Genomic DNA, 17,951 nt, shown 5'->3' on the forward strand with positions numbered 1-17,951 from the left:
ACCAGGGATAACTGCACAAGTCCAATATCAAACAGAAAGCATCAAGTACTTCACAAAAACCTGTCTGAGCTCTAACTTCAGAACAGCAACTATCACAGCACCGCTGTGAACAGTTTTACAATTCCTTATACAAGCAATCCTGTGACCTGCAAATGAAGGCACCTAATACTTCTGTGCCATGGGCCCACGCAGATTAGGAAACTAACAGAGATGTACTCAAGCTCAATTCGCTTTGCTCAATAGATCTCCTTGTATGTAGTTGAACTTGGGCTAACTTCCAGAGATGAAAAATCAGTTGTGATTTTTGAGTGCTAGCAAATGAGGCAAGATGGCAGCAAGGTAAGTTGCTCTATTTGGAGCTTCACTCTGCTCGCCAGTTCTCTTTTTTACCTCCCCTCTTCTCTCTCCCTCTGTCGTAATTATATTCCCCACACTCCCCCAAACCTTTTAACTACCTACCTAAGGAGTTGGGAAGGAGCCAGATCACAACTGGGAACCGCGTGTCAGGAGCTGAACGCACAGGTTGTGTCCTGCAGCTACTGCGAATTGAGTGTGGGCCAGTCCGATGCTGGTGAATCAAGAGTAGGCCAGTGAGGCATCCCAAAGGGGGTTGCTGGCAGCGACATGGCGTGGGCTGGAAAGCCCGGAACAAGACTATGGTGGAGGCATGGCGAGGGCTGGAAAGCCCAGAGTGGGACTGCGGCAGTGGAAAGGAAAGTTGGACTCTCTTAAGTTATCCTCTTATCTTATTCTATGTTAATGTGAATGGCGCCATGTATCGACAGTAAAGGTACACACTTTTCACTGTACTTTTACATTGAATACACATGACAATAAATCATTCAATTCAATTCAGAGTTAAAATTCAGAGGTTCTGAATTCAAAGAACCACTCCGGGGTCTGAGCAGAAAAGACAAAAATATCAATTCAGTGCAGTACCAAGGCAGTGTTACAATATCAGTCATGCGACCTTTTGGACAAGATGTTGAACCAAGGACCCAGCTGTCCATTCTGATGAATGCAAAATATCTTGTACCGCTATTTCAGGGTGAGTCAGTTATTTCCAGTGCCCTGGACAACAATTATCCCTGAAACATCACACAAACAGATTATCTAGTTATTATCTGATTGCTCTTAGAAAGATCTTGTTAAGTTTAATTGACTGTCAATTGTCTACCTGACAACTGCTGACAATCTGCTTGTAATTCACTTGCTGTTAAGTGCTTTGAAACATCTTTACAGTGATAAACACTATATTTCTACTATGAAGAGAGGCTAAATAAACTAGGGCTTTTTTCATAAAGAGCAGAAAAAGCTGAGCGGGGAGCCTGATTGAGTCTACAAAATTGCAGGGCGTAGATAAGGTCAATAAGAATAAATGTTTCGTTCGTAGAAGGGTTCATTACCAAGAGGTATGGATTTAAAGTAAGGCGCAGGAGACTTAAAGAGGGTTCATTGAGAATTGTTTTGCACACAGTATGCCACGTGTCTGGGGCTTGCTGGCTGAAAGGGTGCTAGAGGGAGGGACCATTACAATGTTTAAAAAGTATTTAAATGAATACTTGAAACATGTTAACACACAGAGCTATAAAGGTTTTGGAGTAGATTTGTAGCTTGGGTTGAGGGCGTTGAGGTTGGTTGAATTGCCGAGCTGGTTTGTTGTTCCGCAGAAGTTTCATTACCCTACTGGGTAACATCATCAGTGCAGCCTGTGATGAAGCGTCGGTGTGTTTTCCTACCTGGTTTTTAAAACTACAATACAGTTGTTTCCTTTGGTCAATTTAGTTCACAGATATATCAAGGATACAGTGAGGTCATAACGTAATGACAACAGCTCACCACCCTGATCCTTTAAATCATAAATAAGTTTTGAATCTTCTCCATATTTTCCAGTAAGAGTTTCCTAAAGAAAGAAATAACAGTAATTTAGCAAAGATAATTCAAAATAATATATTGTCAGGAATAAATTATGAGAATCTAGGGAGTGAAATAAGAATAAATGCAACATTTACATGCAATAAATATTAACTTCTGATGGGATCAATTAAATTTTCAACTATTATGAAAACAACTGAAATATAACTTTCCTCATTCTTGATTACCTGCTAATATTTCAGGGCAGATCAGAGGAGAATTATGAATTGTGGCCAATAGGATTTGAACTGTCATAAGACAAATGTAAGCTGAGACAGTAATTCAGTCCTCTCTCATCAAAACCTCGGAGCTAGCAGCCTGTACAATCTGAAATATTCCCTTTATTTATTACATACCTCTCTGCACAAAGCCCACTGTTCAATGTACAACATAGATTGACAGCAAAATATTCTCAACTCCTACTTAAGATGCAGTAGTGTCGGACTACTCAGGCATACTTTAATCATGTTGCATAATGTGTATGTAGTAGTCAAGCTAATGGCAATTTTGCCCAAAACCATGTATATGGTCCTGCTGCAGTGAAGACAAGTTAAAGAAAACTTCAGCCTACAATGTGCTACAAAACAAAGCACTCAATAGGGAAATGCTGCGTTACATCAGGACGGCCAAGAGTTGTACATTGATGATTTCAATTAGGAGTTCAAATCACATCAAGGCAGTGTTGTGGAATTAAAGCTAGTAGTTAACGGAGACAAAAAAAATGGAAACCAGGCAAAATTTTGGACAGTTGTAAAAGCCCATGAACAGCTGAGGAGGAAACCTACCAAACCTACCCTGTCTTCTCTACATGAGAACAATTAGGTCCCACATGGTTCAATTTCACACCTGCCACATGTGCAATGAATTCAGGCCTCATGACAGATTTTAAGTTTCTGAAGTTAAGGTTGAGTAAAAAAAACTTTAAGGCATACCTTACAGACAATGTTCCAGACACCACCATCACCATCCCTAGTTTGGTCCTGTCTCAGCAGCAGGTCAGAACCAGCAGAGGTGGCGGCAGAGTGGTATACAGTCAGGAGGGAGTTGCCGCTGGGAGACCTCACCATTGACTCTGGACCCAATGAAATCTCATGGCTTCAGGTTAAACATGGGCACCTCCTGCTGATTACCACATACCATCCTCCCTCAGCTGATGAATCAGTACTCCTCCACGGCGAACAACACTTGGAAGAAGCACTAAGGATACCAAGGAATGAAATGTACTCGCAGGTGGGGGATTTCAATGTCCACCACCAAGAGTGGCGGCAGCAGCACTACGGATCGGGCTGGTTGGGTCCTAAAGAGCACAGCTGCTAAACTGGGTCTGCAAAAGGTGGAGAGAGAGCCAACAAGATGGAAAAACATTCTCGACCTCATCCTTACCAATGTGCCAGCCGCAGCTGCATCTATCCATGACAGTATCGGTAAGAGTGATCATCACACAGTCCTTGTGGAAATGAAGTCTCGCCTTCACATTGAGAACAAAGTCCACTGTGTTATGTGGCACTATCACCGTGCTAACTGGGACAGATTTCACACACATCTAGCAACTCAGCATTGGGCATTCATGAGGCACAGCGGAACATCAACAGCAACAGAACTGTACTCCAGCACAACCTGTCACCTCATGGCCTGGCATATTGCCCACTCAATCTTTACTATCAAGCCAGGGATCAACTCTGGTTCAGTGAAAAATGCAGGAGGATATACTAGGAGTAGCACTAGGCATACTTGAAGATGAGGGGTCAAGCTGGTGAAGCCAAACAGGACTACTTGCACGCCAAACAGCAGAAGCAGCAAGTGATAGACAGAGCTAAGCAAGCTCACAACCAACAGATCAGATCTAAGCTCTGCAGTCGTGCCACATCCAGTGGCGAATGGTGGTGGACAATTAAACAACTCACTGGAGGAGGCTCCACAAATATCCCCATCCTCAATGATGGAAGAGTCCAGCACATCAGTGTAAAACATCTTCAGCCAGGAGTGCCAAGTGTCTCCTCCAACAGTCCCCAGCATTACATATAACAGTCTTCAACTAATTCGATTCACTCCACGTCATGGCAAGAAACGGTTGGAGACACTGGATACTGCAAAGGACATGAGCCCTGACAACATTCCGACAATAGTACTGAAGACTTGTGCTCCCCTAGCCAAGCTGTTCCAGTATAGTTATAACACTGGTACCTATCCGACAATGTGGAAAATTGCTCAAGTATGTCCCGTACATAAAAAGTAAGACAAATCCAACCCAACCAATTACCGCTCCATCAGTCTACTCTCAATCATCGGTGAAGTGATGGAAGATGTCATCAACTGTGCTATCGAGCAGCTGCTGCTCAGTAATTCCCAGCTCTGGCAGGACTACTCAGCTCCTGACCTCACTACAGACTTGGTTCAAACATGGACAAAAGAGCTTCATTTGGCCAGGTGTGGCATCAAGGAGCACGAGCAAAACTGGAATCAATGAATGAAGCTGGATGAACACAGCAGGCCAAGTAGCTTCAGAGGAGAAGGAAAGTTGACGTTTCAGGTCGAGACACTTCTTCAGAAATCAGGGAGGGGAAGGGGATTCTGAAATAAATAGGGAGAGAGGGAGGAAGGGGAGGCAGATAGAAGATGGATAAAGGAGAAGATAGGGTGAGAGGAGACAGGCAGGTCAAAGATGCGGGGTTAGAAGGTGAATGTAGGTGGGGAGCTAGGGAGGGGATAGGTCAGTCCAGGGAAGCCAGACAGGTCAAGGAGGCGGGATGAGGTTAGTGGGTAGGAGATGGGGGTGGGGCTTGAGATGGGAGGAATGGTTAGGGAGGCGGAGACTAGCTGGGCTGGTTTTGGAATGTGGTTGGGGGAGGGGAAATTTTGAAGCTTGTGAGGTCAACATTGATACCCTTGGGCTGCAGGGTTCCCAAGCGAAATATGAGATGCTGCTCCTGCATCTTTCAGATGGCAATGTAGGAGGCCCAGGATGCAAATATCGTCTGAGGAGTCGGGGTGGGTGGGGGTGAAGGAGGAAGTGTTGAACTGATTCGCGGCAGGGAGGTCTAATTGTTTGCTGCGAACAGAGCTTAGTTGTTCCGCAGAGCGGTCCCCTTGCCTCCGCTTGGTTTCCCCGATGTAGAGGAGGCCACAACGGGAACAGCAGATACAGTATATCACATTAACAGATGTTCAGGTGAACATATGTTTGTTGTGAAAGGTCTTCTTAGGGCCTGGGATGGGGGTGAGAGGGGAGATATAGGGACAGGTGTAGTACTTGCTTCGGTTGCAAGGAAAATTGCCTTCACTAGCTCTAACCTCACCTCTTTGACCTGTCAGTCTCCTCTCACTCTATATTCTCCTTTATCCATTTTCCATCTGCCTCCCCCTCCCCCCCATTTATTTCAGAATCCCCTTCCCCTCCCCGATTTGTGAAGGGTTTCTACCCGAAACATCAACTTTCCTGCTCCTCTGATGCTGCTTGGCCTGCTGTGTTCATTCAGCTTCACACCGTGTTATCTCAGATTCTCCAGCATTGGCAGTTCCTACTACCTCTGAAATCAATGAGTATTGGGAGCTCTTGGCCCAATCAACTTCAGCTGCTTCATCAACGTCCTTCCCTCTATCATAAGGTCAGAAGTGAGAATGTTCGCCAATGATTACAGCTGATTACACAATGTTCAGCACTATTCACAACTCCTCAGATTATGAGAGATAATGGGAACTGCAGATGCTGGAGATTCCAAGATAATAAAATGTGAGGCTGGATGAACACAGCAGGCCAAGCAGCATCTCAGGAGCACAAAAGCTGACGTTTCGGGCCTAGACCCTTCATCAGAGAGGGGGATGGGGGGAGGGAACTGGAATAAATAGGGAGAGAGGGGGAGGCGGACCGAAGATGGAGAGTAAAGAAGATAGGTGGAGAGGGTGTAGGTGGGGAGGTAGGGAGGGGATCCCCTCCCTACCTCCCCACCTACACCCTCTCCACCTATCTTCTTTACTCTCCATCTTCGGTCCGCCTCCCCCTCTCTCCCTATTTATTCCAGTTCCCTCCCCCCATCCCCCTCTCTGATGAAGGGTCTAGGCCCGAAACGTCAGCTTTTGTGCTCCTGAGATGCTGCTTGGCCTGCTGTGTTCATCCAGCCTCACATTTTATTATCCTCAGATTATGAAGCAGTCCCTGTTCAAATGCAACAGCATCTGGACAATATCCAGGCTTGGGCTGACCAATGGCAACTAACATTCATGCCACACAAATGCCAGGCTATGACCATCACGAATAACAGGCAATCTAACCATCACCCCTTGGCATTCAATGGTGTACCCTATCACTGAATTCCCACTATCAACAGCCTGGGGGTTACCATTGACCAGAAACTCAACCGGACTCCCCACAGAAACAGTGACTGCAAGAACAGGTCAAAAGGTAGAAATATTGCAGTAAGTAACTCATCTCCTGACTCCCGAAAGCCTGTCCACAAGGCACAATTCAGGACTGGGATGGAATGCATCCCTCTTGCCTGGATGTGTGCAGTCCCAACAACGCTCAAGAAGCTTGACACTATCCAGGGTAAAGCAGCCTTCTTGATTAGCACTGCATCCACAAGCGTCTACTCCCTTCACCACCGATACTCAGTAGTACAGTGTGTACTATCTACAAGATGCACTGCAGAAATTCACCAAAGATCCTCAGACAGCACCTTCGAAACCCATGACCACTTCCATCTACAAGGACAAGGGCAGCAGATGTATGGGAACACCAACTTCAAGTTCTCTTCCAAGGCACTTACTATCCTGACTTGGAAATATATCGCCATTCCTTCACTGTCACTAGGTCAACTGGCCAGCCAGCGATGTCCCACAAATGAATAAAAAGTAGCAATGGTTACAGATCCAGGACTGATAGGTTGTTAAGAGGAATAAATGTCAGGTTTTGCCATAGAGGGCTGCAAAAAGACCTATTGCATGTTGACTGTTATCTACTGAGAGCTTTCTCATGAAACACTATTACCAACGTACCAAACAATCTTGACAATAACACCACTGTCAGAGATTTTCCAATCTTGCCCAATTCAAATTGGAATAGGTTTCAGGCATTGTACAGGCTCACTGAGTGTCTTACCTTGAGCTCAAACACTGGAGTGTCAATGGTTTCAGCTCCATGGCGTTTAAAGCAGTTAATGATGGTGCTGAAGACTTTTTCACGGATAGCCATTTGCTTTGGGTTATAGTCTCTGGTCCCCTGAAAAATTGAAAACATACATAAGAGAACAAAAAGAAACACTCCCCTTCTGTGTTAGATTGCAATAAAGATGTTAAAATTCAAACCTATTATAATGGGAAGCTCTCATTAGAACTGCAGTGTGTAACGGCTACCACTGATACAAATATCACTCCTGTTGAAGGCACGACGGTAAATAAACATAGCTGTCAACTTCAGTCGCTTGCCTTTCTGCAGATAACCAGTTATTTTCAGATCTATTGTGCACAGTTCTGAGTTGCTTAGTATAAGAAGAATATGAGCACATTGGACAGAGTGCTTAGTGATTTGCAGGAATGGTTCCAGGAATGAGAAACTTCACTTACAAAGAAAGAGTGAAGAAGTTGGAACTGCTCTTGTTGGAAAGAAGGCGGCTAAGAGCAAGTCTGATAGTAGTTTCAAAATCATGAACAAGTTGGGTGCAGTAGATCAGGAAAAACTGTTCCTGCTTATAAAAGGAACTCAAATGAGAGGACACAGATTTAAAGTAATTTGGAAAAGAAATAAATGTGGTATGAGAAAAAGAATTCACTTCTTCTGCATGTAAGACTGCTGTCATTCTGTGATATCTAGCTGTTCAAAATATCCTGCAATATAATGTGGAGTTCTGCCACGCCCCAAAGCTCTCATTTACAATTACATCTACCATACCTTGGGTGTTTTGAGGACAAACAGTTGTTTTCCATCATTAGTTCCAAGCTGAGCTTTCAATTCCAACAACTTTGCCAATGCTTCCGTAATCTGAATAAAAAATAATTTTAAAACACTAAAAAAAATCAAAAACTTCCTTGCATCCAGTGTACAATTCTAATTTTACGAAAAGCTCAACTACACGGGCTATTTCAAAGGAGGATCAGGGAAGTTATTCTCAGCGTCCCGATCCATATTTGTCATTCAATTAAAACCACAAAATCAGATTCTTTATCACAGTGGCTATTTGTGGGTGGTCATTATGTGAAAGTTGTCTTTCGAAGTTTCCTATATCACAATAGTGACAGCAATTCAAAAGAATGGGGATGTGTTAAAACTCAAGCTATTAATGCAATTTTTGATTTCAGGCTGTAAATTGAAAGCTGAGAATTGCTGCATTTTGACAGAAATAAAACTGAAGCAATGTATCTGACGCACTCTCCAGAGGTGCGAGTGCAGTTTGAAGATTGTAGATGTTTCAGGGCTACTTATTTCACACTAAGAATTTCCAGAAGCCAAAATACTGAATCAACATGAATAAATGCAAGAACTGTTCCTGTACTCAATTCCCAGCAGCTTCCAGAGTACAGTATCAAAATTTACAAAACATTGGAACGCAACGTCAACACATGTTGGAAAAGCCAGTTAAAAGATATATCAGAATACACACCCAAAACACATACTTTCTGCATGCCACCAGCATTTCAAAATAGGTATCTGCAGGAATCACACTCGCAAGGTTCACTGGTGCAAGTAACTGAAAAGCAACCTTATCCCTAAGCTGTAAAAATGGTTACAATGGTCAAGGTAGCTTCACAAAGTGTGAGTATCAACAGCAAGTGCTACATGTTATTTGACCATGGGGTTCATGATGAATTGTGGAACCATTAACACATCTTATTACAATTTTGAATTTTCCTCATCCTCTCTCCCAGGAGGAACATGGCTGTGGACAGTGATGCAAAGAAATTATTTGAGCAATTTGACTTTGTCATTTTGAGGTACATGTACTCAGTGCTTTGGCTAGCCATTCAGGTATTTTCAATTTAACCTGTTCAGAGTTGTTATTACCTCTGGAGCAGACAGGACCGAAACCTGGGTTTTCTGGTTCAAAGGTGGAGACACTACTAATAGCCAGCAGTCATTCTCTCTCCCTCTTTCAGCCCTTCAGCCTCCGTTCAGGTCTTTAACTAAGAAGGCAAGTATCTAAATCTAAAATCCAAAATCTAAAGTCATCATCATTACTTGAGAGTTGGCAAAGTACACTTCAGGAGGATTTATTTTTGTAAAGGTACAGCAAACCTGGGAGAAAGATTCTCAAAAAGCAAATTTCAGCCTTGACATATTGTATTCTTTCATGTTGTCTATAATGTCCTCTATCGTTAGCTTAGCGATACCTGCATACATCTAACCATTCCTTTTGAGCATGCTCCACCAATGACAATTGTGCATCCAGCAGCCCAGGCTCCTAGCTCCTACTGTTCCCTCTCTAAACTTCTCTCTCATCCATAAAATCTAACTCTTGTCCACAGTTCTGGCCATCTGCCCTAATACTGGACTAAGTGGCTTCATGTGAAATATTGTCCTGCAATACATAAGAATATAGGAAATAGGAGTAGTAGGCCAAATGGCCCATCGATCTTGCTCTGCCATTCAATAATTTTATGGTTGATCTTTTCATGGACTCGGCTCCACTTACCTGCCCACTCACCTTAATTCCTTTAGTGTTCAAAAATCTATCCTTACCTTAAATACAAATCACTTTAGAACATTATACAAACATAAATTATTATTATCACTGAACATCTGAGTACTAATATTTTGGCTATAAAATTAAGTGCTAAATCCATTTATCTACAAGCTAAACATTTCTTTAGTATTTATTAACATCAGTTTCGAGTTACGCACCTGTTTGTTAGGCAGATAACACATCACCCGTGCAGTCATGTTATGGTGTCCAATCCCGTAGCAGATAAATCCAGCCAAGTATTTGGCCGCAATTGTTCCAAATTTGTTCATTTTGGTTCAGGTTCAATGCAAAAAAGTAGGTAAAACGCACCACAAATCCAGTTTAATTCCAACAATGATCAAAGTCCCAGAAAGTAATGTTAACATTCAAGTCCCATTAAAATTCACCCATTAAAATGTCCATTCCCGTAGATTCCATCCATAATCCAGAATTCGCCAGGTCCAATAATTAAATATCACAAGGGGAAAGCATTTCCAGGTGGACCGTGCATGAAGGAACAGGAGAAAACTGGTCAGCAATTACCACTAACCCAGTGGTACAGGGTGGCAGCAAAGCATGGTGGGAGGAGTAACAATGATAATTAACTAAACCGAACAACAAACTTCAAATCACACAGGTCTGGAAGAACTTCTTGCGAGTCATTGGCTCTTTGTAACCTATTGATGGTTACAACCAAGTATCATGTTACAAAAATCAAAAATCCAACAGCTTAGTGCTGACAATTTTGGCATCTAACGTAACAATACAAATATCATTAAGTTGATATCTCGATAGCTGTGTGGTGCATAACAAGCAATTATCATTTTCAATTTATAAATATTCCCACTTGGACTTTCATATTAACTAAGGACAAGTTTGCAGACATTTGTACCTAAATACAAATGTTTCACCCACTTTTGGCCTTCATACTTTAAATGTCACAATGCCTCATCAGGTTTGTTTTGCAAATGCTTTTATATTTTGGCAAGGTTTTTCTAGTCCTGGCACAGTTGATAAATTCTCCTACCATGATTGCCTTCTGAATGCATATAGCAGAATGGTTTCTAAGACATTCAAGTGCACATTTGCCCCACTGCTGTCAATCAACACATATTTAGACCTTCTCTATCACTGACATCATCAGTCTATACACTTGCATTGCCAGCAATTCACCAGCACACCCACATATGCATTTTGAACATGGCAACAGGCATCAGAATTGGTTTCAGCCGTCTCCATGAATACAGCCCTAGGTTGCTGAGTGCTTGTGGATTCTGCCCATCATGGGGTCGGGGTTTGTGTGTTCTGTCCTGCACTGTAGAAGCTGTTCTCAGACTAGACTATCCCTACTGTACAGTTGTGGGATCTGGACATCACTAACAAGGCCTACATGCGTTTCCCATTAGAACCACCCCATGGCATGCTAGGTCATTTCAAAGTGCAATGCAGAATAAAACACATTGTTGTGGACCTGGAGTCACATGTTGGCCAAACTAGGTAAGGATGGTAGAATTCCTGCCTCACAGGATATTTGGGAACTAGATGGGTTTGTACCAAAGTTTCAGGCGTGTAAAACATTTGCTGCAGGATTAATATCAACCCCAGTTTCGAAGCTGCTAAACTCCATTGTTGTTGAATACCAATCTATTGTATTTGTGGTCACCGAGACTAGGTCTTAATTCTAGATTTATTAAGCAATTTTAAATTCTGCTATCTGCCATTATTCTGCAAACTGCCTTCATGGCATCAGAATTCAGGTCTGGAGAGCATTAACCAGGGCCTCTGAGTTACTCCAACATTGCTATTCCACCCCAAACTCTCCCTCTACATTATCTTAGATCGACTATTAATATAGAGTTTAGCTCTTTGTATTACAGCTTGAATACTGTTGTTCCATTCCTCCCTTCTCAGTCTTCTTAAAGTGTGATCTTGAAAACGTAGACATCAAGAGTTAATCATCTTGTACATTATCAATGACACACATATTTCAATTGTACAAAGACTGTTACACAGATCTCCATGGGGAACATTAAGATGGGCTGCAGAATTGCACAATTTCTTATATCTGAACAAGTGCATATCACCCAAATTTAGAGATTTTCCTTCCAGCTATGACAGTTCAAAGAATGTGGCATCCACATAAGCCAGACTTTTATATAAAGCTACTGAAATGAAAAATACATTGATCAACTCAGGTTAAAATGTTGGGTAGCACCTTAGTAGAATTCTGCCATAATAGCAGCAGAAAAGCAGATATGAAGCTGGTGGTTTTGTATTGAAAATTGATCATGAATCATGAAAGGAATTTTAATTGGTTTAAACTTTTACATTCCAGCATGGTAGCAGGTGGAATTTCAGATCAGTTGAGGCTGAAATACAAATCTAGTCTTAGTGATAATGACTGTAAAATAATCATTGATAGTCGTTAAAAATCCATCTGGTTTACTCTGTAAATCTCAATTAATTTGGCCTACGTGTGACTCTAACCTCAGTAATCTCAAGGCTTTTAACTGCCCTCTGCAATGCGTGAGCAAGCCAGTCAGTTCAAGGAAATTAGGAATGGGCAGCAGTGGCCCCGTCCCATGAAAGAATGAAAAAAATCTGATTTCCTATCCACTGCCTGAGGCAATCTGAGCTAATATTACATCATCTAGCTACTGCCTCACCCAATCAATAAATTGGGAGAAACGCTGACAAATATCACTACTTACTGTCATTCTAATGGAGTTTCTGTGAGCTTTTGTGGCATTTTATTAAAAAAAGACAGTATTATGTCTAGTAAGCACTGATTAAAATAAATGTGGTTCTGCAGAATTAACACAACTATATTAATTCAGCTGAAGCAATTTGCATTTCACCTGTAATTCTCATATACATCATGACAGGTAACATACATTTATGCATTTTTTTGGTTTGTTTATGGGATGTGGATGTCTAATTCCATGGGGGAAGGCGGTACTAGCTTTCGCATGCTGCATTTCAATTCAAAGTTCAGTATAAAATGGGCCACAAAGTTTTTCTTTTCTAACTTATGCTGACACCCAACCCCAAACTCCAGGTTCATCACTTAAAAAACATTCATCTCTTTACACCACAGGCAGTTTCAATGAACTGCAACACAGGGCAAAATGTTATCCAGCCTGCCCTCTGTAGTTGACTCCTCTATGTTGTCTTTACAGTACCATTAAAGATGCAGCAAAAGCAGGCAAGTGAAGTTGGGGTACAGCTCATTCATCACCAAACTGAACAGAACTGCATTCCAACATGGCAATGGCTGTGAATCTCCCTCATCCACATGCCATCAGGGATGGGTGGCTGACTGGCATTCATAATTCATGTTTTCCTGACTTCCTGAGGGACTGAATGACTTATTCCTCTTCCCATCTACCACATTAGGAAACACTTAAATTGACAGAATATAGGGAGGTAGGTCAGTGCTGCCTCTGTGCACTGTAAGTTTAAATTTCATTTCAAGGTAATTCCAACACATGCAAATTACTGTAAGATAGAATCAGTTCTGAAAAGTCATTGGATTTAAAACATTAACTCTGTTTCACTTTCCACAGATCCTGCCATACCTTCTGAGCATCTCAAGCACTTTCTATTTCAGATCTCCACCCATCTACAGTATTTTGCTTTCATATCAGCCAATTTTACAAAACAAGTAAGTCAGGAAAACATGAACTGAATTACATATGTGCCAGTCAACCACTTATCCATGATGGCACAGGAGAACAGCGGGAATCACCGCCGTTGCCACGTAGGAATGCAGGCTACTGATCAGGAATGGGAACAGGACTCGGCCCCTCATCGAGAATGGGAAATGGGAACAGGGCTCACCACTTCTTCAGGAATGGGAATGGCAACAGGGCTGGCCCGCCTCATCGGGAACCGCAACAGTAACAGCTCGCGCCCCCCCCCACCCCCCCCGCCCCCAAATCAGGAACGGCAAAGGCTATAGGGCTCGCCCTCCTCATTGGGAATGGTTCATGAGGTCGATTCCCAGAATGGAGGGACTATCATATGTTGAAAGATTGGAGCAACTGGGCTTGTATACACTTGAGCTTAGAAGGATGAGAGGGGATCTGATTGAGACGTATAAGATTATTAAGGGATTGGACAATCTGGAGGCAGGAAGCATGTTTCCGCTGATGGGGGAGTCCAGAACCAGAGGACACAGTTTAAAAATAAGAGGTAGGCCATTTAGAACAGAGTTGAGGAAAAACTTCTTCACCCAGAGAGTGGTGGATATATGGAATGCTCTGCCCCAGAAGGCACTGGAGGCCAAGTCTCTGGATACTTTCAAGAAAGAGATGCAAGAGCTCTTAAAGATAGTGGAATCAGGGGTTACGGGGATAAGGCAGGAACAGGATACTGATTGTGGATGATCAGCCATGATCATAATGAATGGTGGTGCTGGTTCGAAGGGCCGAATGGCCTTCTCCAGCACCTGGCTATTGTAATGGCAACAGGGCTTGCCCCCTTTCATCGGGAACGGCAAAGAGCATAGGGCTCGCCCCTTCATCTGGAAGCGGAAATAGGGTCACTAGCTGATCCACAAACAATATGCTGCAACCCACCCTCCACTCGGCAGGCTGGGAATCAAATTCTGCGGCCTAACGGTCCAGCAGCTTCTCCCCCGGCTAAGGCCATTTCTCCCGGCTGCAACGGCCACTCGAGCCCGCGGATCCACGGGTCGCAGGTAACAGCAGGAACTGCAGATGCTGGACAATCTGAGATAACACGGTGTGGAGCTGGATGAACACAGCAGGCCAAGCAGCAGAGGAGCAGGAAGGCTGACGTTTCGGGCCGAGACCGTTCATCAGAAACTCTGAAACATCAGCCTTCCGGCTCCTCTGATGCAGCTTGGCCTGCTGTGCTCATCCAGCGCTACACCGTGTTATCACAGGCCGCAGGAGCCGGGTTTCATTAAAAAATTTTAAACCGGGACTTCTCATTGCTTCGGTAATAGTGTCACTGACCTGGTCCTCAGGAGCTTTTTCCGCCTTCAGTTTGCGGACCAATTCGCCCTGCCCTTTCAATGCAAGCTCTAACTCTGCTCGGCCCGCCATACTCTCCCGTGAAAGTGAAAACTGGCTTAACCGTCAACCGGCGCCGCGCGGAGCCGTCAATCACACGAGCCCACATAGGCCACGCCCACACAACAAACTCCACCCAAACGCCGCCACGAGGCATTTCAACCCCGCCCAGGCATACTGAGACCACGCCCACTGTGTATTTAGACCTCGCCGGGGGCCACACAAACAACACACCGGGATATTTCGACTCCGCCCAGAAACGCCAAAACCCCGCCCAGGGACATCTAGACCCCGCCCTGAAGCAGCCAAACCCCGCCCTAGACCTCGCCCGGAAACTCCACTCAGAGCCCGCCCACACACACTAGTGCCCGCCCATATGGATAGACCCCGCCCTCTGGCAGGCGCTGAATGTTTGCAGTGACCCAGACGCCCCACTTTAAATCACATGATCCGAACGAAAGTAACCACTGGTCTGAAATGCCGCGCCTGCGCAGCAGTTATCACCAGGTAGCATGTTGCAAAGCGCAGCTTAACGTGGAGAACGTAAGGGCAACACCTTCCCATGTTAAATCATCTTGCTGTGATTTTTTTTGTTATTACATCGAGTTTGTAAAAACGAGCGAGGTTTCTTTCGTACAGCTGCAATGTTGTAACACAATCCCTGTTAATTGTTCAGGATATGAGTGTTAGGTTCATTTGAAACTGTGTCTTTCTCCCATTCATACGCACACACCCCCAGACTCACACATCAACCCCGCATCTTGCTGCAGTCACGGGAATGTTGCTGGTGCTTTGTTTCATTGTGAGCGCTCAGGAGCGAGTGACGGCACAATGCGAATAATTCGCTCTGAGTTTCTGCTCTGAGTCCGGCTTTACCACAAGGCAATTAGTGGGTGACAGAAATGACTTCAAGAAACCATCGGAGTCAGAATGGAATGGCATCTTCGGCAAGGTAGCCGATAAGGGTATTGTATACAGGTGCACCACGATCATGATCTGGGAGAAATCTGCTCTCATCCCTTAAATCTCAGTATGTCACAGCATTGCTGTAACAGTAATGCATGCACATTTATACGTTCTTAAAAAGGTTACTACATGTATAATTTCTTCAGTCGAAAGTGCAACGCATTAAAGTTACAGACAGCAAGAACTGCACATGCTGGAGTCAGAGTCAATACAGTATGAAACTGGAGGAACACAGCAGACCAGGCAGCGTCAGTGGTGCAGGGAAGTTGATGTTCCGGGTCGGGACCCTTCTGATATGGGGAGGGGGAAGGGAGCTGGGATATAAATAGTCACAGATTTTTCCGGAGGGAGGAGGTCAACTCTTTCAATAAAGTTACACACTTTGCTGTCTTCAATTTTTAATTCATAACCTTGCATGGTTATCACATAATTAATATTGGATTATAATGTAAATATGTATTTTGCAATGTATTCATTATAAAGGCTGAGGTTTATCTTTCAATCAACACAATTAAAACATGATGTGGAGTTGCTGGCGTTGGACTGGGGTGGACAAGGTCAGAAGTCACATGACGCCAAGTTACGGTCGGATAGATTTATTTGAAATCGCAAGCTTTTGAAGTGCTGCTCCTTCCTTGGGTGAAGTTCACTTGACCATAATTAAAACAGACCATCTGATCATTTTATATGGCTGCTTGTTGGAGTTCACTCCCGTTATATTAAAGTGCTTCATTTCCAACAAGTCAAATGTACCATAGCTTTGTAAGCAATCTGGGCAATCCTAAAGTTGTGGAAGATGCTGCCCTAATATCAGCGTTACATATAAAAGATTAATCATTTGACACTTATAGGCGTGGCTATGTCTGTTACCCTCTCTCAATACTCTTGTCACTCTGACTTTTATGAACTTCTTTACTCCTGGTATCCCATGATTTGTTATAAAACTCTCAGCCACTTGATTCTCTGTCCGGGTACTTCCCTAAATAGCCTACCAATCTCCAAAATATTCTTTGGTTCCATTGTTCAACCAATCTTTTCATCAGTTTTATTGATCTCGCAGTTGGACTCATTGGTAAGTTCCCTGCTTCTGTTTGGGGAACTTTCTTCACATTAATATTTGATTTTATTATTCTCAGTTTTTGTGTTCAGAGCCTTCCATAGTGCTGGATCTCCAAACTGCTTTAATCTTCTTCCACCTTTTGTAAATGCTGCAATCTTTCCAGTTCGGGCCTCTCGTCTCACCCTGAGCTCCCTTGGCGGCGCTGTTGGTAGCCGTGACTACAGCTGTGTATACCCAACGTTCTGCATTTGTTTAAATCAACCTGTTTAAAAATATTTTGGCACACCTCTGGGGCAGGTAGAACTTGACCTTGGACCTTCTCCCTCAGAGGTAGGGACACTCCCATTGCACCACAGGAGCCCCAGGCCCTAAGTTCTGGAAGTCCCTCCTTAAATCTTTCATCTCATGTAACTCTCTTTCCTCCTTTAGTATTCTTCCTTAAACTGATCTCTTTATCTATACTTTGATCACCTATCCTAATGACTCCTCTGGCTCAGTATAAAACTTGTTGTAATTAGTCTCCTGTACAGTATTTAAAGGCATTTTATTATGCTGTAGGCACTCTATAAGTGCAAATAAGTACTGGCACCTATTAGGCCCAGAGCCCAGATTTCAATAATTAGAAAAAGAGCATGCAGCAGACATAATTGAAGAAATAATGCAGTATAAGTGCTGTTGAATTGATCACTGGTTTAGTGCAAAGAACAATTCCTGGTATCATGTCAATGGGAGCTGGAGTATATTCACCTGAGGAATTGAATTCTGGATTGAATGAACACAAAATTTGTGCAATAAATTGTTTCATATTGTACATCCACAATTAAATTAAAAAAGTTATACTTGATTCCCCTTATCAAACTACTACATTATTGTAATTATTTTTTTTCTAAAAGGGTACACAGTTTTCCACAAGATCACAATACAAATTCATCCCCCAATCCACCAAGAATTCTTCATTAAAATATCAGCAAAATCCATTAGCGGTGTCATGGACACAAGAGACAACCTCAAACTGTAATATTCTAACTTCTTAAAGCTCTTCAGTGATAACATCCCTCCCTATAATACGTGAAGCCTGATGTGTAATTCAGGAAATTAACAGCTGTTGAAATTTATGGCAAAGATATGTTAAACATCTGTGTCATATATCTTTGCAATTTTTAAATATTTTACTATTAGGGAAAATGAAAGTCTCACATCTGAAGAGGGACCTTGTCCAACTGTATCAGACTCAGAGGAGAATAAAGTCCTGCTAGAACAGAAGGCAAAGGTATGATTGTTTTACCTCTCTCTGAGTCACAGCACCAATTAACAAAAATC

At 43.1% G+C, this 17,951-nt stretch overlaps 1 protein-coding gene across 2 annotated transcripts in view; it reads right to left on the reverse strand.

Annotated features, from left to right (window-relative positions):
* The window catches only part of hars (histidyl-tRNA synthetase), a 37,965-nt gene extending 23,232 nt beyond the window's left edge, over nucleotides 1–14,733 (reverse strand). The window contains exons 1-5 of one of the 2 annotated variants that reach the window (XM_048543380.1): nucleotides 14,549–14,675; nucleotides 9,746–10,111; nucleotides 7,799–7,888; nucleotides 7,010–7,129; nucleotides 1,808–1,903 (exon numbers count right to left, since the gene is read on the reverse strand). In XM_048543380.1, the coding sequence (XP_048399337.1) occupies nucleotides 1,808–1,903; nucleotides 7,010–7,129; nucleotides 7,799–7,888; nucleotides 9,746–9,856 (417 nt within the window). In that variant the 5' untranslated portion in view covers nucleotides 9,857–10,111; nucleotides 14,549–14,675. Of the gene's footprint in view, nucleotides 1–1,807; nucleotides 1,904–7,009; nucleotides 7,130–7,798; nucleotides 7,889–9,745; nucleotides 10,112–14,548 lie in introns of both variants that reach the window. The other variant, XM_048543381.2, reaches the window with a different exon arrangement.
* Nucleotides 14,734–17,951: the final 3,218 nt, after the last annotated feature.

Source organism: Stegostoma tigrinum, chromosome 13 (assembly GCF_030684315.1).
Source record: "Stegostoma tigrinum isolate sSteTig4 chromosome 13, sSteTig4.hap1, whole genome shotgun sequence".
Lineage (NCBI taxonomy): Eukaryota > Metazoa > Chordata > Chondrichthyes > Orectolobiformes > Stegostomatidae > Stegostoma > Stegostoma tigrinum.